At 40.3% G+C, this 20,038-nt stretch overlaps 2 protein-coding genes across 2 annotated transcripts in view; one reads left to right on the top strand and one right to left on the bottom strand.

The window, feature by feature from the left end:
- Positions 1-1,809: 1,809 nt before the first annotated feature.
- LOC142401632 (uncharacterized) lies at positions 1,810-8,264 on the bottom strand. The gene is made up of 6 exons (XM_075487099.1): positions 8,008-8,264; positions 7,434-7,553; positions 3,563-3,628; positions 3,350-3,475; positions 2,928-3,261; positions 1,810-2,818 (listed from the first exon to the last, which is right to left on the bottom strand). Exons 1-6 carry the CDS (start codon positions 8,205-8,207, stop codon positions 2,573-2,575), a joined length of 1,092 nt encoding a protein of 363 aa, XP_075343214.1. The 5' UTR covers positions 8,208-8,264; the 3' UTR covers positions 1,810-2,572.
- An 8,983-nt stretch (positions 8,265-17,247) lies between these two features.
- The window catches only part of arhgef12b (Rho guanine nucleotide exchange factor (GEF) 12b), a 47,904-nt gene continuing 45,113 nt past the window's right edge, over positions 17,248-20,038 (top strand). Inside the window, exon 1 of the mRNA XM_075487442.1 lies at positions 17,248-17,864. Coding sequence (XP_075343557.1) covers positions 17,833-17,864 — 32 coding nt within the window. The 5' untranslated portion in view covers positions 17,248-17,832. The remainder of the gene's footprint in view (positions 17,865-20,038) is intronic.

Below are 20,038 nucleotides of genomic sequence, written 5' to 3'. Positions count from 1 at the left end.
TGTTGAAAAATCACACATCCTTTTCACGCCTGTGGGAGTCAGCTGAGTTTGTCGTGTGGCTTTTCTCTGGTTCGCCACACGATAAACAAACATCCCTGTAATCTAAATGAGTAACATCGGTTCACACACACACACAGACAATTAGTCTTAAATGACTGTAAGACTGTCTGGACGTCTCGTTTGGCCAGTTCTCCGGTTGAGCAATTACAGTTGTGATTCATATTCTTAATAGATTGGCCAGAACTTACAATCAATGTGAAAGATCTGTATCTTGTAATGTAGCAATAAAACTTTGCAAAGTGGCCTGTTCAGTAAAAGTGCTGCCTTTAGAATTAGGCTCAGTTTAAAGCACAGAAAGTTAATTTCACTCAATGTACTAAAGCAGCTAAAGATAATTAATAATGCTTCCTCTATATTATATTTATTATAGTCTAGAATTTTATTATCTTTTCGTGAAACCCAATTTTCCAACTTCTCTTCTTTGCAGAAAAAATGTCAAATAAGATAATAAGAGATTATAATATGTATATTTTTTGTAAATGCAACTTCCATTTTCAACCAGAATGGATGAAAACTGCTAAAAGCTTATGAGAGGAGCAGCTTTTGTGAATACACTCATTAACGGATCTGTCTACTGAAGAAAACAGTGCGATCAGGCTGAAAGCTCCACAGAAAGCCAGCAGGTGGATCCTGAGTTGAAAACGCTGAGTCATGATTAAAATCCAGATTTCCGAGTAGTAGCACGCCGAATGAAACACCTTCTAAACAAACTGAACATAACCCACGTACTGTAGTGTTTCTGAGAGGCTTCTTACCTGGTCTGTTGTCTGCTGGATGCCACACCGTTTCTGCAGCTTTGGTTTCATATTCACCATGTTTTATCTGCAGTGTCATGTGTTCCCTCATGTGGCAGCTCGGTGCATCATGTTACAAACACAGCGCATCTTTTATTTTCAGGGGTTTTACACACTTTTTGTTTCCTTTTCACTGGCAGCCAGGCTTTAATAACACTGACAGCTGAGAGGAGTTTCGTCTTTCCCAGGTTTTTTTGTTTCCTGGAAACATAGTGACATCAGCAGTGTAATTTACCTACATAAATCAGTCAGTAAAGCCAGGGGCCCGGTGGGGATGGCACAACAAAGGCGCAGCCAGAGGAGCACTCTGCCCCCTGCTGCTCACACTCTGACACTGCAGCTCTCCGGTGGGGGTCACAGTCTTATCTCTTCAGGACTTTTCATTTAGTTTCTGCCTAAATTGCTGCTTGAGGTTGAATATTTTACACAAATATATGAATAAATACGAAAACGTTTTTACAATTGCCTTTTTTCCTTCTTTCTTAGTCATTTTATTTATATAATATTGTATTGCTTTCACTGTTCTTTTATTGTTTTTCTCTTTATTTATTACCTGCTGTAAAGCACTTTGGTACATCGTAAGGATTGTCTGTAAAGGGCTGTATAAATAAAGTACATTTATATTTTGCAACCTTCTCAGATTCATCATGTGACCCTCTGTCCAAGAAAAAAATCTTAAAGTTTTGGTTCCAAAAAAAAAAAGAAAAAAAAAAGTTTAAGTTTCTTAATTTGTGGAACTATTTAATTCTTTATTTAGCACCTTGAACCAGGTGCTGGGCTGGTTCAACTTTAAAATATTGTTTGAGAGTCATCACGGAGCCATCTGTCATTACCTCAGCAGAAATGTGTGATTGAACCTCCGTCTAGCGCAGTGTTTCCCAATCCTGGTCCAAGCCCTGAAAAATGATGCTGTTTACACAGAAGTGCTACTCATGATTCTAATGAAGTGAGGAATCGGAATGCAAACACAATTGCAGTCAAAATACAGAACTTTTACTGTGCAAATTTCAAACATCTTTTATGAAAATCAATACAAAAAAGTAGTGCAACTTGCAATAATTATATATTGTATTATAAATAAATGAGGTGAGCAAACGCGTCTTGAAGTGACATTTGGCTCGACTTTTCTTTTGCTTTCCCCGTGTTACCTGCTGGTGTGGCGGGTGCTAACCTTAACTTCATGCATTCTTCATATTCTAAGACATGCTTACGGCTAAGGCGATGGAGCAAATTGCTCGTGTTGCCACCTCCAGCGACAACTGTAGCCCGACAACACTTGCATAAAATGGTTGTTTTGGTCGACGTGGGATTCTTTGAAACCAAAAAACTTCCAAACTACAGACACGGCTCCTTTTTTTTGTGCACAAGTTCTTCTGTGTCAGCGTGTTCTACTAGTTCTGAAGCTTTGATTTCGGAACTTTCCATGTCTATCCTGTCCACCTTCACCTTCGTGTAACGCAAGTGCTTATTACCACCTCGCACCCATAGACAGTAAACGTGCGTGTTTAGAAGCGCAACACTGAAAAGGGTCCCGTCTCAAACAATGTCGCGCGACGCAGCGTTCCCCCCGTTGTGTAATCAAATACACCGGTAAGGCGGTATATTAAAAATTCATATCATAACGAAATTATAAACCGGTATACCGCCCAGCACTAGTGTAATATGCATGTTACTATTGTATGCATGCATACCTGACATTGTAATCCATTTATTTTTTGTTACGTACGAATCTTACGGGGAAATTTAAGATGCAGAGTTTTAACACGGAAGGAATCCTGGATTTTGCAGAAGTTGGACCTGTCAGCCATCCCCATGTTCATAAACTTGAAAAGGAGGGATATTTTGGCGTAGTTGTTGCCTGAGAGCGATATATTGGTTGCAAGCATGAAGTCCCCGACCAACATCCCAAACTTGAACATGGGCTGTGAACTCCATCGCCACACCAAATGACCCTGAGAACACATCTGAAAACACAGACAAAAATTGGGTGGGGGGGGGTTAACAGAATACATAAAGCAGCCACTTCACCATATGACTGAAATAAAAAAATATATTAAATATGTGACAACTCACCCATTCAGCAACAGCCGCTGTGCCCTGGGATTTGATCCGGATTTCAAAAGGTGCCTTGGCAGAGCACTGTTTGTTTGTCATCGGGTCTTTTTCTGTACATTCGGTCATTGGCAAGGCAACGCACCCCGCGAGCTGCCTCAGACAATCGTGGTACACGATCGACGCAGGATGGCCGATAACATCATCTTCTACCACGACTTTCATCGCCTCTGGCAACGGTGTGTCTGTCCTTGCCGAATCACGGTTACAGTCCACATCATCAAGAACCGATTCTTCCGAGCCGACTGTCGGCAGCGTTTCCAAACGCAAGCTAGTTTTCAGAGCACCTCCTGTTCTGTAGTGCAAACAAGAAACAGAGAAAGTGTGATAACAGCAATAACAACAATACTCACGCTAAGGTAGTGCTACAGAATACAGCTTACCGCATATAATCAGCATCACTGTCGTCACTGTCTGTGTCCATTTCCCTGGTCACGTCTTCCTCCAAGGATGACACAGACTCTTTGTCCATGTCAGAGTCCCAGGTCTCATCGTCATCCCAGTCAATTCTAAAGAATAATGCACAGTATTCAAAGGACGGCTCATTTTTTTTCTTAGCTGTTCTGTCCATAAATTGTTTTGAGAACAACACTTACGTAGAATTTTGAATGTCATTGAACTGTTCCACGCTGACATCAACAAAAGCGTCCGATGTTGACAAACTAATCAGATGAATAAAGCAGAGGAGAGAACATCATGAACTTGTGTCATTAGTTTACAAGGTTCACAAGGTACGCAGTACATTTACATTGTGTGAATACAGGCTGTATGAAATTCATGGAAACGGTACAACATGGACATTGGAGGAAGCGTACACATTACTACCCAGGCTCCGCCCTCGCAGTCACACAACACCTTCGGCTCTGCTGCACTACCTCAGGCAAACTGCTCGTTCAGGTGGATTCGAGTTCCCCCTGGCAGGGGAACTCCACTCACTTTGTCGGGAAGCAATCAACTTTGAGCAGCGCCAACGGCCCAGGGTAGAGGCGTGTTCAAGGTAGTGACGTGGTTGAACTGCCACTCAACCCATGGATTGTACACGGAAGCGCTTCATTCAATATCAACATGGAGCAGCGTCAAGCTTTTGACACTGCTGTAGATGCTGTAATGAAAGTGTTCGACGGGAGATTCTCGTTTAAAATCGAGCAAAGAACAGCCCTTGAATCATTTCTTGACAGGAAAGACGTTGTCGCCTTGCTCCCTACTTGCTTTGGTAAGAGTTTAATCTACCAGTTAGCCCCGCTGGTAGCTAAATCATATGTCAGAGGAAAGAGTGGTGTGATTGGCTTAAGCTTAGGCACAGCCTTTTCTGGCCTCAACCAGTAGCAACCCGAGGGAGGCGGGTTGACCAGACCATTTCGAATCGTATTCGTTATGGTCTTGGTCAGACCAGAATCTTGAAGAGATTTGAAAGTCGATGTTAATCAGGCTAACACATTACTGCAGCAAAAATATTAAGTACCGTGTCATCATTTAGTCTCACAGAGACTTGATCTGCTATGTGGGTCAATTGCGTTTTTGGAGACTCTAATATCGGGTAGTACAACCACAGCTAATGCCCATAAATAAATCAGTATTAATCAGTAGGGCCGGCACAGTATTTGTATTCGTGCCGAACCGTCACGGTACGGGGGTCACGGTTCGGTACGCGCATTGCCACGCAGAATACACACGGTACGGAAGTTTTCTGAACGCGGAACTGTTATTTTGCAAGAGTTTCCTTCAGGACCCATTTAAACACTGCCACATGCAAGCTCTGATTGGTCCGTAGAGATATATATGCATGCCTGGATTGGTCTAGATTAGAGGTGCACCGAATATTCGGCAACCGAAAATATTCGGCCGAAAACGCAAAAAAAAACACATTCGGCTTTCGGCCGAAAGCCAAATGAGTGGCCGAATCGGAGGCCGAATAGTGGTGACGCAAAATTATCCACAGACGGCGGAGTCGACAGAACCAAACTCATCTGTAAACTCTGCCAATATGCCGCCCATTGATTCAATGTGAGACTCCGGTTCTTTTCACAAACGCCACATCAACACCGTAGAACTAAATGTTCGAGTAAACAAAATAAAAGACAACATTAGTTGTTGTAATCATTAAAGAAATAGCACTCTTAGCATTTTCGCTGGTACCAATAAATAATCAAAGTAATACTGGCCACTTTAGCTGCTTCTCAACCAGCGGCAGAGTCATTCCCCAGAGGCAATCTGCAGGGTCAGAACTGGGATTCTTTAACTTACACTTCTCCTCTGCATCACATTCACCCAGTTACAGCAAACACCACAAAGTATGGAGTGATGAAATAAAAATAAACTAGCAGGTAACATCACGCTACAGGTGCTCCTCGGTCTCTGTGTGAAGCTAACGGAGCTAACCGGCGCTACTTCCTGTTTTACTTGTTTCAACATAAAAGCATGTATTTCAAAATACATTTTTAAAAAACTCCTGCATTTACAGCCAAGTTGAATTGTCTTCTCACCGTAGTAGTTTCAGTCTAAAATATCACTAAAAGGCAAAACACACAAACTACAAAAAATGCTGCCACTGTTCCTGAAGGAGCAGGCTACCTAGACTCTATGCCAAAAAGGACACTCAGATAATTTGTTATATTGCATGTTTTTACATTTTTGTGTTGGAACGCGTTTATAATATGTTGTATTTTTTATTGTTGTATGAAATGAATGAAAAAAAACCCAGAATGAATTGAAAATGGGAATTAATTAAACTTATCTCTAGCTATTAGTAATAACTTTTGAAGATTTCAAATAAACATTTATTTTCTTTGAAAAACATGTCTAAACATTTATTGTAAGGCGTAGATTTAAGCAATGTTTAAAAATGGTGAAAAATCTAACTTTTGTTAACTTAACTGAACTGTAATATTCGGTTTCGGTTTCGGTATTCGGCCAAGTGATTAATTATTATTCGGTTTCGGTTTCGGCCACAAATTTTCATTTCGGTGCACCTCTAGTCTAGATAGCAAACTCCACCTTCAAATACAAACTGTACTCTGTGGGAAGGTACCGCTGTTGGGTTGATGTTGCGAGAGAGAGCTAACATAAGCCGCTTTCGGACAGAGTAGTTATAAGAACGCAGTTATCAGAACTGTCCTACTCGAATTTCGTTCTGATAACTGTCCTTCCCCAGCGGAACTGTTTCAGTCTGCATTCGCACATGAGTCGGGACCTGATAGGGACTGATGCGCCGCGCGCAGCCGTCCGCGTCAGTGACGTGTTACGTTAGCCGTTTAGCGCCACATTCAACAACAAAACAAAACCGGTAAAAGTAAGGAGAGTAGAAAAAACACCACAAAGAAGCTAATATGGAGAGCGGGGAGGACACCGTGTTCGTGGTCTGTATGATGGAGATATTAATCATGGACGACCACATCAGGCGCTAATATCGAGGCTGGAAGAGCTCACAGAGAGTCAGGAGATACTTTTTCATTTCATGAAGGAAGAAAGGAGAGCAGAGCGCTGCAGACAAATGAGACCAGTGTAAGTTTAACTTATTAAACACGCGCAGGTTCTGTCTGTGTGGTATGATGAAACATTTCAGCCGTGATAGCATGACATGGATACGAATACATGCAGAGCAAAAAAAATTACCGAAGCAATTGGAATTTACATCGCATCTGCTATGCGCCCATATTCCACTGTAGAAGAGGCAGGATTCAGATATCTATTACATGTGCTCAAACCTCGCTACACGCCTCCTTCGGCACTGTACCGAAAATGTACCGAACCGTAGGGTCCGTACCGAGGTACGTACCGAACCATGAGTTTTTTGTACCGTTCCACCCCTATTTATCAGTAATTAATGTACTGCAATGACTGATAAGCCACTAAAAACAAAATCATTTCATCCATAAAATAGTGGCATTGGCAACCGTGGTGAAGTTGGTTTGATATTGGATATTCGACAGATATTCACAATAAGGAAATAAGGTGTCTTTTTTTCCAATACCTCCCAAGCCATGTGACCTAGTGACTCCAAACCAATGCAGAATAGTTCTCCTATGTAGTACCAAGCACACACACATTTTTTAAAGCCAATTGTATGCACATTCTATTTTATAGAGACCATTCCCTATAGGAAACAATGGCTTTTCCTTAAAAAAAAAAAATCCTATAAAATAGCATGTGCATACAATTGATGTAAAAAAAAAAAAGGTGTGTGTGGTTGGTACTACATAGGAGAACTATTCTGCATTGGTTTGGAGTCACTAGGTCACATGGCTTGGGAGGTATTGGAAAAAAAAGACACCTTATTTCCTTTTTGTGAATATCTGTCGAATATCCGAATATCAAACCAACTTCACCACGGTGCATTGGCAGTGGTTGCACCCTGACCTGTGCCACTACTAAAACGTCACTGATCATCACATGCCACACAAAAAGTAAAAAAAATAAATGGTTTCTCAAGGGTAGAAATAATCGTTTTTCAAAACCCATAGTACTTACATGTCTGAGTCTAAAGACGATTCAGGACCGATGTTCGACAAGGAGGGAGGAGGAGGAGGGAGCTTGAAGACGCTGCTTTTCAATGGAGTCGAACTGGTGTGTGCCATGCTAGCATCATAGCTAACAAAAACAATAAGCAACAGTTATCAGTTTGTACACACTGCCCTTCGGAGTTTGTATAAAGCGTATCTTACAAAATGTTTAGAAGCATGGATTGAACAGGATAATACCTTATAGTGCCACACTAGCACACACAGAGCTACAGTTTTCAGGCGTTCCTTCAGGCAAATCACCAGGAATGGTAAGGGGTTAAGGCAGTTAAAATACAATCAGGTGCTACGTTTTTTTTTTTTTTAAACCTCCCCCCAGCGATGCCACCCCGGGCGCCTGCCCGGTCGGCCCGCCTCTAGGACCGCCCCTGAGCACACAGTAGTTCAGACTGTGCTAGTAAGTTAGCAAACATGCTGGGACATTGCATGTAGTCAATATCTTTAATTTTCTCACGGATAGGGTGAATAAGATACGCGTAACCAATTAGCATCTCAACATATAATAAAACATAATGTTATCTTACCTATCGAGTAGAAACTGGGCCAGCTTAGCATCCGTTTGTAGCCCATTTTCCTCTTTCAGTTGTCGCCAACGTTGGAAAGCCGTACCGATTACCACTCTCGTCTTGTTTCGCTCTTCTGTGGCCTTTATCCGAGCAGTTGCTTTTTCAAACACAGTTTTGCCTTTTCTTTTCGAACCCGCTGTTGTCGTCTTTTCTGCCATAGTCAATACTCTGGCTGCGCGAGATAAATCCGCGGCTTGGGCTTGATGCTTCTTCTTCTTCTTGGGTTATTATTGGCGGTTGGCAAACAACTTTTAGTAGCATTACCGCCACCTACTGATATGGAGTGTGGATCACATAACATTTATCTATATCCCTATATTTATATATACCCGTTCAATATATATTTATTTATATATATATATATATATATATATATATATATATATATATATATATATATATACATACATATACCTATACATCAACACTCATCTATACACCCATATATCTATTTATGCCTACACTTTTACATACTCCCTACTCATATACCCTCATTTATATACTTTATCTATACTATATTCTATTATATAACCTACACCGTTTTAAATAATAAAAAATTACCTGATAACATCTGTTTCCTGATTCTTTTTGCAATAAATCTACTATATCTAATTTAATTTTCATCCTACTAAGCTTTCTAATTAAATTATTTCTCTGAACCTGATAATTCCTACAATATATCATAACATGTTCTATTGTCTCATCTTCCCCACACTCACATTTCCCTGATTGATGTTTTCCTATCATATATAAGTTTTTATTTAATCCATTATGTCCAATTCTAAGTCTTGTTATAATGATCTCCTCTCTCCTACTTCTTTCTGTTCTTCTCATTTTCCCTATTTTCCTTTGTATTTTAAACAACCAACGTCCTTTTCTTTCTTCCTCCCATAACTTTTGCCATCTCTCTTCCATTTCTTGGGTTATTATTGGCGGTTGGCAGCTTAATGGAAAAGGTGCATTACCGCCACCTGCTGGACTGGGATATGGATGCAAGAGAGCCTACTCTAATGCTAGACTGGGGGGATAAAAAAAAATAAATTAAAAAAATTAAAAATTAAATTAAAAAAAATAAAAATAAAATTAAAATAATATAAAATAATATATAAAAAAGCTTGGGCTTGATAGCTAGGAAAAATTCACCTGAAGAAGTTCACTCTCTCTCTCTCTAGTTCGTTTTTTTTTTATTGGCGGTTGGCAAACAACTTATAGAAGCATTACCGCCACCAACTGGTAAGGAGTGTGGATCACATGACAATTATATATATCCCTATATTTATATATACTTATATATATACACCCATATCCACATACACCTGTAACCAACCTGCTCATCAGCATTGTATGGCGTTAAGCTATTAACTGTCTAGGGATGATTACTCACTTTACCAGAAGCCTGGGGTAAACAGTAGAAATGTTTACTGGTGACTGCTGTGCTTTCTAAGGTTGTGCTCTCGAGCCCCCACTCTGAATTACACCTCAGAGATTCATTTAACACACACTGCTCATATTTTAGCTGATCAATCACACAGAAATAATCCGATCCAGGTTTGGATTTGAGTGCCTTGGAGGAGAGGGTGGCTGGCCTGATCGGAGCTACGTCTTTTTTCCTTGAATAACAGAATGCTTAACAAAAGTCAGAATCGCTGAATAAGTTCCTCTCTCCTCCTGAGCGCTCTTGGCTGTGCAGGCTGGTGGAAGGGATCTCTGGGTGCGGGGTCCTCTGGATGTACATCTGGAAATGGCACTCCATTTTTTTGGGCAATGTTATGGAGATCCCCGCATGCAATAATAATATTGCATACCTTTTCGGGCGTATATAGAAGGGTTCCCCCCGCAGCCGAGAGACAGATCCACCTGCCCTTTAGGAGCCCTGTACACCTCTCCACAGTGGCACGCGTGCGCGTATGCGTTCGGTGTGAGGGTGCGCGGTTGAATAATGAGCCATCACTCTTCCAATTACGGAGTTGTACTTGTTTAATTTATTTAATTTGCGTTTATGTTTATTTTCATGTTGAAGTCAAATAAAACATGGGGCTTCTTTGAAGTGATAAGTCTGTAATTTTAACCTAGGGATTTGTTGCGACTCATGAGGCACGCACTAGTGACGCTGCTGTTTATGTATGCTATTGCAGTCACCGCAGGTCAAAATGGAAAAGTGCGTACACGGCTTCAGACCTGTCGTGGCGATTTCATCTTTCCTGCGCTCACGATGGATTTGATAAATGCCAACCTTTGCGCAGAAAAGAACGTACACACGACCTACGCATGTTTTTCGTCTTACGCAAGTTTGATAAATGAGGGCCATTGTGGGTACCCTGATGGCGCGCGATGGAGCTCATACCGTCCATTGACCTGAAGCGCTTACTCACAGACAGCCGACTCTGGCTGTGTTCGAAACCGCCTACTTCTCCTACTATTCCTACTAGTCATACTTTTTTAAGTTCCCGGATGTACACTAGATGCATACTATATTCGCTGAAATGTTGAGTATTCATCATGAGGTTACTTGTCACACTCAAACTACCCAAGATGCAACGTAACGTGACGTCGCCCCTCGCCATTTGAACGGTCAAATTCCGTTAACGGGACGAGAGCAGTCAAAACGGCATAACCGGAAGTGCGTTGCTCACTGCGGCTAGCTTTAGCGCCGAATTCGTGGGAACAAAATTGTAAATAGCCGGTATTTTGTCAGGTTTTCAACACGTTGGGGGTCTAAACGACTACTTTCTCGCCTGAAAATGTTTCAAATGTTGCTAAAGTTTACAGAGTTTAGAGCTTAAGAGAAATCAGCTTTTCAGGCGAGTAGCCCCTGACTGCAGACCGCAGATCGGGGCGGAGATCAACGTTGAGGGGGTGAAGCTCAATGACTCCTTTGCGGGTAACATCACAGCCCTTTTACAGACAGCCGTTCCACTTCCTATTCGCCCCATTATAAAAAATTTGGCTGCAGTTCAGTTGATTTTCTCTGGGGGCGCTGGCGAGCGAGTGCAGAATGACCATTTTCCATAGGGCTGGCGCTAATAACTCAAAAAATGTCCCCGCTAGCGACTGAAACCTGAAAATATTACTGTGATTTCTGACAGAGGGATGTAGATTTATATCAAAAGTACAATAACCTGGGAGTTATATCTTTCTGTTTTCTTACAGGTCTGGCATTTGCGAGTCAGTCTTCGCTAGCATTTAGTAAAATGGAATCTGAAGAACGCACGGCTGATTATGACCGGCTGCTTTACGGCACTCGTCCACTGTGCCAGAGTGCTAACCTGGTGCTGCTAACAACAACCAAAGCTAAACCAGAGGCTAGTCAGAGAGTATGTCAAAGGGCTGTGCTGAAATCTGTAACTATTTGAGCTAACACCTCTCTGCTAGCTCAGCGCTAGGACTGACCATGCCGTAAAGTGATGCCACATGCGTGACGTCACTCGGGATGCAATACTGACAATAAATGTGTATTTTAAAAAGATCTAGTGAGTCTAAAAAATCAAACCAAGTGCCGTTTGAAAGGATAATTTATCCTGCCTTTAGGAAAATTAAAATGAAAAAATTTAAAAAATTCTATCCAAAGCAATGGCTGGATCTAAGGTGGATTTCATAGTACCACCATTGAGTTCGGCGTGCATTGCACTGCTTCGTTGGCGCCCCTAGAGTGCAGTACCACCCGGAAATAGCCGCCAGCTTTCCCTCTCCTCATAATAGAGACTCTGTGGTGCCATCTGGTGGCGGTGCTCAACGTTGATGCTCAACATAGAACAACACATTGAACCACAGAAGAAGACTGTGTGGCGGAGAAGAAGTAGATTAGTTTTTTAATGTGCTGTTTTGCAATATTTGTGACAGACAAGGAAGAAAGTAAAACATTTTTCATTTTAAAATATGCTATGCTCTCAGTGACGATACACTCTCACACATTCTTACTTATTAGCTTAGTTATTATCTTACACCACGGAGACGACTGAGAAACTCAGCGCTAACTTTCAACAGCATGTGGTGACTTCCGGTTTTCAAAAATAAACGAGAACTGTCAATTTTTTATTTAAAAAAAGAAAGAGAGATGTGTGTCTCATAAAACAAGTTATAGGGCTCGGGCACACGCGTTGCATTCTGGGATATGGTCGCCATATTGGAGGCACAATCTCGTAAACAAACCCTGAGGCAAGACGGAGATCAAGGACCAAACAGTGAGAGAAAAGTGAGAGAAAAGCATGTTAAAATCGAAGAAAGGATGTGGGATATACCGGGATACATTACAGAAGGAAGCCAGAGATCGGTACCTCCAGAAGATTGGCGTTATAAACGGACTGGACCCTTATGAAATACCGAGCAAGGAATGGAGTGTCGACGAAGATTTACTGCCTAAGTTCACCCTTTCGGACATAATTGCGTATATAGTATGTGGTGTCAGTGCTTATACTTTGCAACAGTTTCAATTATAATGACACTTTACACTTTTGTCATGTTACTCTACTTGTAAATAAATAATGAAACACACACACTTGGCTGTATCTCAAAGCATATTTATTTCAGACGACTTCAACTTTGCACAACACTCCTGCTCATGGTGGTCAGAGTACAACACACAGACACAATCTTGTCAAAGAATGTTTTGTCTTCACCTTCGCACGGCAAAACTATGTTGATAGGTACTTTTGCTGACAAAAAGTTGTATTGTTTCTGACAGTTCCAATCGCCCTTTCCATGTGAATTTGGAGATGGGCAATTTTCCTTGTATTTTCCACATTAAATTAAGATTAAGATCAGATTTATTGTCATGTACACATGCATACACACGAAATTTGTCCTCCGCTTTTAACCCATTGAGACATCCCTTGCTTCCAACTGACAGTGTCCTCTTGTGAAGGCGGGGATCTTTACCTCAGCACACAAAAGTCTGTAACTTACCAGAATGAAAATGCAGAGAACACACTCTCATCGACACCGGGATTGAGTGGAAAGTTATGCTTGGTCGTCTTACAGCAGCGATCCATGCTAGTCGACGACGCTTTGTTATCTCGGACACTTGGTCTCCGTGGGTGCGCCTCCAAGCAGGAAACCGGTAAAAAGATAAACCATTTACGATTTCCCCCCCATTCCTGTCACTGCTTACGCTATTGCACCCCACGACACAGCAACGTGCGACCATAGTGGCAAAGACAATAAGTAAAATAGATAAACCAACGAAGAAAGTTCCGAGACCAGGCGGGAGTACGTCTGCGCGCAGTGGAAATCAATGTAAAGAAAATAGTTCTGAGCCTCCAGTATGGCCGCCGCTCACGTAGTGACGTCACGTGCCCGAGCCCTATAGTACTATGCCCCTACGCTCGTTTTTTTTTTAAATAAATAACACCGAAGCTTCGAAGCATGCTTCAAACTCGCTGGAGAAATTGTCTAAAAAAAAAAAAGAAACCGTTTGAGCCCTTCTACTGTGCAAAAACTACTTTTCTTGAATAAAAACACGTGAAGCAACACAAGCACCCTCTTTATTACACCAAGCACACTCCCAAAGAAAATATGAATGACAGACCAAAAATGTTCACATTGTTTTTAAATTATTGTGTTATTATATACAGAAGAGATGTATAATATTTGTTTTATTTGGTGCAACAATCGCTACTGCCAGTAGATGTAACCCAAGGGAATTGAATGAAGCTGCGGGTAGTGAACCACTTTATGACACAATGGTTCAAAATGATTCAATTTCCATCACCAGCTGCAGGTTTTCGTCCCAAACAGGCAACAGTAGGATAGTCTTGACTCAGATAATCAGGTGATGTCAGTCTGCAGATAGTTGATTGGTCAAACTGTGTGCTTAAATATATATATCTATATATATATATATATAGATATATATATTTCAAACTACAATTCAGCTAACCACAAAACAGTTTCCCTCTCTGCTTCTCTCTATTTTAAATCAGCTTTGGTCCGAATCAAATCAAAATCAAATTTATGTATATAGCACATTTCACGTACAAACAATTCAAAGTGCTTTACATAAAATAAAAGCATTGCAGCAGGGAGTGGAAGAAGCATTAAAAATACATAAAAGAATATAAAGAGAAACAAAGAAAATAATTTAAATGAATTTAAAAACAAGCAACAGTCCAGATAAGTTAAAAGATAGCGTGCAAATTTCATGCATAGACACATGAGAACAGAAATGTCGGATTTAAAAATGTCTCCATTTGGTGAAAGTTTAATCTCCACTGGCAGTTTGTTCCACTTGTTTGCAGCATAACAGCTAAATGCTGCTTCTCCATGTTTAGTCTGGACTCTGGACTGGACCAGCTGACCTGAGTCCTTGGATCTGAGAGCTCTGCTGGCTTTATATTCTCTGAACAGATCACAGATTGTAAACCATCAGCAGGCTTTTAAAATCTATTCTGTGACTGACTGGAAGCCAGAGTAAAGATTTTAAAGCTGCTGTGATGTGTTCAGATCTCTTAGTCCGGGTTAAAACTCCAGCAGCAGCGTTCTGGATGAGCTGCAGATGTTTAATTTAACTACAATTCAGCTAACCACAAAACAGTTTCCCACTCTGCTTCTCTCTATTTTAAATCAGCTTTGGTCCAAAGAAGACAGATTCTGGATCACGTTCATATATGACTTCTTTTTTGTATGAAAGAGTTGAACATTAGGGATGTCTCTAGATTTTCTTAATGTTTTGATAATATCAAACAATTGCATTCTGTTTTTATTTACATTTCACACACCATTCCAACTTTTGTATGGAATTAGGGTTGTGCAAGCTACCCACATACAATGGGTCTTGGAGTTGATTTTGAATTTGTCAAAGAGTTCCACTTATAAGGTCTGGTCTCAACGTCCTGCTCATTGTCAATACAGTCCATGAAATAATAATATCATGATGATTTAGGGATTATTGAACAGGTTTACTGGGATAAGGTGAAAGTAACATTTAACATCCAGACCACATACAGACCACCTTGCAATGGGAATACACCAGTTCGTATGCCAACATACTCCGGATTTACACCCATCTTCAGTTTTGGCCTTTAGTGTGATATTAGCTATTAGTTTTATGACTTCATTTTGGTTTCTGATGCTGTTATTTTGATCCAATCTGGCCACGGAAACACAAACATATGAACACCTGCCGGAGACATCGAAACCTCCTGGCATATTGCGGCTGTACCACACTTTGACATAATGACACACACGTAGAGGCACACAGGTAACACTGACTCATCTTAAAGTAATATGCAATTATATAACATCCACCGTACAAAACAAATGAATTCAGTTCAGCTTTCTTGCTCAACACTGTCATTAAACTGACTTCCATAATCACTGCATGCTTGGAGTGTCTAGTCACTCACAGGAGGAGGTTTTTTTGCTCATTTTTTTTTTTTAGAAGGAAAATCTTTTAATTCAGTTTAATACACAGTCAGTCAAATACAACAAGGATCCAGCTTTAAGAAACGTTTCATGATGGGCTCACTTCACATATTACACACTTATATTCAGTCAGATTTCTCCTACACAGTAAATTACTTAAACATGATTTGTCTCTTCAACATATCATTACCATATTATCTATGAGGTGGTGTAGTTAAAACATACAAATGAGTCGAAACAACTTGGCTATCAAATAATCAGTGTGTAGCAAGAGGCTAGAGTAAACAACCCCAGAGATTCAAAATAATCACCAAGGCATGCGAAAACATGTGAATAGAAAACTGGAAAAAATAACACAACCACCGAAAGTGCAAAGCCTCCCAATGATTATACATTATTGCAAACAACTACAAAAACAAACCCAGTGACCACTAAGAGACACATGTAAAAGAAAAATAAGAATTAGTTGTTAATACAGGAGGAGTACATCGTCGGCCCAATTAAACTACTTTTCTGTCTGAAGATAGGCCAAAAATGTTACAAATATATCTAATCTTCCAAAAGCATACTATTAGGAAAGGCAATTTTATTTATAGAGCACAATTCGTACACAAGGCAATTCAAAGTGCTTCACAGCAACATAAAATCACAAGAAGGCAATAAAATGATTAAAAAATATATATAATAATAATAATAATAAAAATTTATAATAATAATAATAAAAAAACATTAAAAATAATCATTAATTAATTAATTTAAAAGTGAAGAGTGCAGATAAAATACTTTCAGGTGTCATATGCACAGCTAGACAGAACTGTTTTCAGCCTGGATTTAAACATTGTCAGAGCTGAGGCCTGTCTCACATCTTCTGGAAGACTGTTCCAGATTTTAGGAGCATCAAACTGAAACGCAGCCTCACCTTGTTTAGTCCTGACTCAACAAATGCATCCTGATTAAAAAAACAACTGCATCAAAACTGTACTTAATGCAGTAGTTTTGTAGTAGTAGTAGTTGGCATGTGTGGGTGGGCAGTTAGCTCATCTGGGGGGGCAGAAAACAGTACCTGAAAAAATCGGGGGAAAACCACTACTACTTCAAGCATTATAATAATAATAATAATAATAATAATAATAATAGTATTAATTCAATTCAGTAATGAAAATATGGTCACACTAGCATAAATCATGACCGTCAATTTTGTAAACAGTGTGGAATTTTTTTATGAAGTTTTTTTTTTTTTTTTGAGGGTTTAAATTCAAGTAGATACTTGTCAAGACATCCAGCCAACTCCAGCTGTTTATTACCTTCATTAAGTCTACATTTCAGATCATTATATACAACAAAAAAAAAATTTTCAGCAGCAAGGGGTTAAGGTTGGGGGGGGGGGATAACAAAAAATAAATAAAGCTATAAACTTTGCAGAGATATGCTTTTTTAAAATCACCACCTGCATTTATTCTATCAATACAAGACACAAACAGAGATAATAAATCGTGGCCTTTTTTTCTGGCCAGTTTTCTTTGGATGGACAGGGCATTTCTCAGGGGGGCAGGACTTGTTCCTGGGGGGGCAGTGCCCCCCCCTCCAGTCCCCCTGTAGCCACGCCCCTGGGCACCGGTGAAACTCGTTGTAGTTGAACACAGTAGGGGTGATATAAGATTAATCTTTTCTCATTCTCATTCAACATCTATGATCAGCACAGCTAACGTGCCCCGGTGCAGAAAGAAATCCTATAAAAGCGCTTAATCAGCTTGAAGTCTCACGGTTTAGAAAACTTCGAGGAGCTCCTGAACGCTCTTTTCTCTGCTTTGGGGAGGGGGCGCAAAGCATTTCCTTTTCCCATTTCCATCACGCAGAGGAGCAACAATCAGGGCTGCTTGAGCAAATTGGCGAACATTAAAGTTGAACATATCTGCTGGAAACATCCGTCAGCGCGCAGGACTGAGCGGAAACCAGAGGAGAAAGTTCATTTTGCATTCAGAAGCCAATGTTTGACGCTATTTTTTTCCCCCGGACACCAGAAATAGACTGGAGAATCATCGTGGAAGTATTTCCTGGGGGTGAAAATGTTAGATGAGAATGTAAAAGTTAGGAGAAAAGTTTTCCAGATGTGATGCCAGCAGCGTCTGCTCTCTGAAACACATCCACACCCCGAAGAGAGAGTCCTCACTCTTCTTCCTTTCTGATGGATCTGAGGAAGCATTACCGTTTCTGAACACACATGTCCGCTCACTGTTGGGATTTAACAGGAAAACCATCCTTTCGTTGAGAATAACGGGACTGTTAAAAGCTTCATGTTGGATACCAGGACGCTTTGGGATGCGGACCGACCTCACGGAGTCAGAATAAAGCAGCTGTTTTTGGACAAATACTTTGGACGGGATGGAAGTGTTCTTCGGGTGAAGTGTTCACCAGGGAAGCCCAATGAGTGGCACACAGTCAACACTCACAGACAGGTAGGGGAAAACTTTCCTTCTCTCTCTGTGATTTCTTTTCCTTTTTCTTCGCTTTTCACTTTTATTAAACCCCCCAACTCGCTGTCTTGACACTTTACGCGGAGATAGAGCCGCTGAGCGCAAGGAAATGAGCAACTTTAGAACATTTAACACTTGGCCTCTTGAACTCTTGTGTTATTTTTTTTTAATGACTTTAACATCCAGCTGATAAACAAATCCAAGGCTAAAATTGCGAGAAAGTACAGCGGACAACCGTGGTGAAGTTGGTTTGATATTGGATATTCGGATATTCGACAGACATTCACAATAAGGAAATAAGTTGTCTTTTTTTCCCCAATACCTCCCAAGCCATGTGACCTAGTGACTCCAAACCAATGCAGAATAGTTCTCCTATGTAGTACCAACCACACACACACCTTTTTTTTTTTAAAAGCCAATTGTATGCAAATTTTATTTTATATGTTTTTTTTTTTTTTAAGGAAAAGCCATTATTTCATATAGGGAATGGTCTCTTTCCCTATAGGAAATAATGGCTTTTCCTTTAAAAAATCATATAAAATAGAATGTGCATACAATTGATGTAAAAAAAAAAAAAAGGTGTGTGTGGTTGGTACTACAGGAGAACTATTCTGCATTGGTTTGGAGTCACTAAGTCACATGGCTTGGGAGGTATTGGGGGGAAAAAAAAGACACCTTATTTCCTTATTGTGAATATCTGTCGAATATCCAATGTCAAACCAACTTCACCACGGTCAGCGGACAGTGTCTCCCTCCACCCACACACAGAAGGAGATTGGCAAACCGGAACCAGCAGGGGGCATCTTCTTGGGATGACTTTTTTGGAAAATTGAGTGAAATGTTCCTTTAGTCTTGGAGTTCCCCTATTGTGACTGAAGACTTCTATGTCTGAATACATACTGCACATTCCCCAAATAGGGGCTCTCCCCATAAAGACTTACCTCAGTGAGATTTTGTTCATCACCAAAACATGGACTGGACTGTGGATACCCCTAAAAAGTTTAGCTATCTCATGTCACATGACTTCAGGCTGGGAGTCTCATTGACAGCATGTACTGGAGCACTGAACATAACAGCCACATTAACCCTTAAAGTGCCCATAATGTGGCGTCTCTGATCAGAAAACTCAGGGTTGTTGGCACTGTTGAGCATTTTTTTCTCCTTCACTGTAGGAAATGGTGTGAGGTTAATGATTATAGAAACATTAAAGGTTGGCTTTGTGATTCAGATTCCATCCAACATGAGTCACTTGTATGTTTGTACTCTCAGCAAATCAGGAGCTTCCTTCGAGGAAACGCCAAAAATAAAGGCACACATGACTGCCTCAGAAAGTCAAACAAAAGTCATCTAAGTTCTTGACCTTCAGCCCACAGGTGGGACCGAGCCTGTCGTCTGCTCCACTGCTCTTTACAACAATGGGTCTCTTTCAATTTCCGCCACAAATTCCACGTAAAGATCATGCTCCGTTTTAAGATAACTGACTATAGAAGTGGAAGTCCTCTCTAAGCTGAGGGGGGATGTGGTAGAGATGATTAAGTTATTATACCAATGTTTTACACCTAAATGCAGGAAAGGTACAGCACATCTGGAAAAGAAAATGAAATGATTCAACTTAAATTGGCCTTAAAGTGAGGAGCAGGTGATGTAGTTAGCCTTAGTTTTTATTTAAAAAAAAAAAAAATGTCTCTTTCATGTATATGTTTCTATTTTACTGAGAGTGTTGGAATTATTTCTGGCTAAATTACTTGTTAAATCTTCAATATTTGTACTGTATGTTTTAAATGAATGGCAATTATACACATTAAAGACAAGTAACCTGTAGAAAAAAATGCCTTTTTTTTTTTTTTTTTACAAAACACGACAGTGGCTGTCAGGGAATTCATCAGACAATTATGCTTTTTAACATCACCGTATCACAATATGCCAAATAATTGCTAGCCTCCTGCCATACGGCCACTGCCTCATTGGCCATTTTAAAGAAAGAGATGCAGAAAATTCTCCTTATCAACTTTATGTAATCCAGCTGAAGGTCGAACAGATGGATAAATGGCACAGAAAACAGATGTCCATGTTGGCAGAAGAATACTAATTTTCTTGTAACAATCCCTGGGAACAACATTTCCACATGAATCCCAAACATTTTATGATCTCTCTCT

The sequence above is a fragment of the Odontesthes bonariensis genome, chromosome 16, assembly GCF_027942865.1.
Source record: "Odontesthes bonariensis isolate fOdoBon6 chromosome 16, fOdoBon6.hap1, whole genome shotgun sequence".
NCBI classification, from domain to species: Eukaryota; Metazoa; Chordata; class Actinopteri; order Atheriniformes; family Atherinopsidae; genus Odontesthes; species Odontesthes bonariensis.
Note: the sequence above shows the minus strand (reverse complement) of the source record. Positions and strands in the feature narration are given on the sequence as shown.

What these genes read in the sequence shown, in the direction of transcription:
- LOC142401632 (XM_075487099.1), bottom strand. Translation starts at nt 8,207, where the DNA reads ATGGCAGAAAAGACGACAACAGCGGGTTCGAAAAGAAAAGGCAAAACT. An exon ending in GCCCAGTTTCTACTCGATAG is followed by an intron (nt 7,554 to 8,007) that starts GTAAGATAACAT and finishes TGTTTTTGTTAG; the next exon opens with CTATGATGCTAGCATGGCAC. An exon ending in AATGACATTCAAAATTCTAC is followed by an intron (nt 3,476 to 3,562) that starts GTAAGTGTTGTT and finishes ATTATTCTTTAG; the next exon opens with AATTGACTGGGATGACGATG.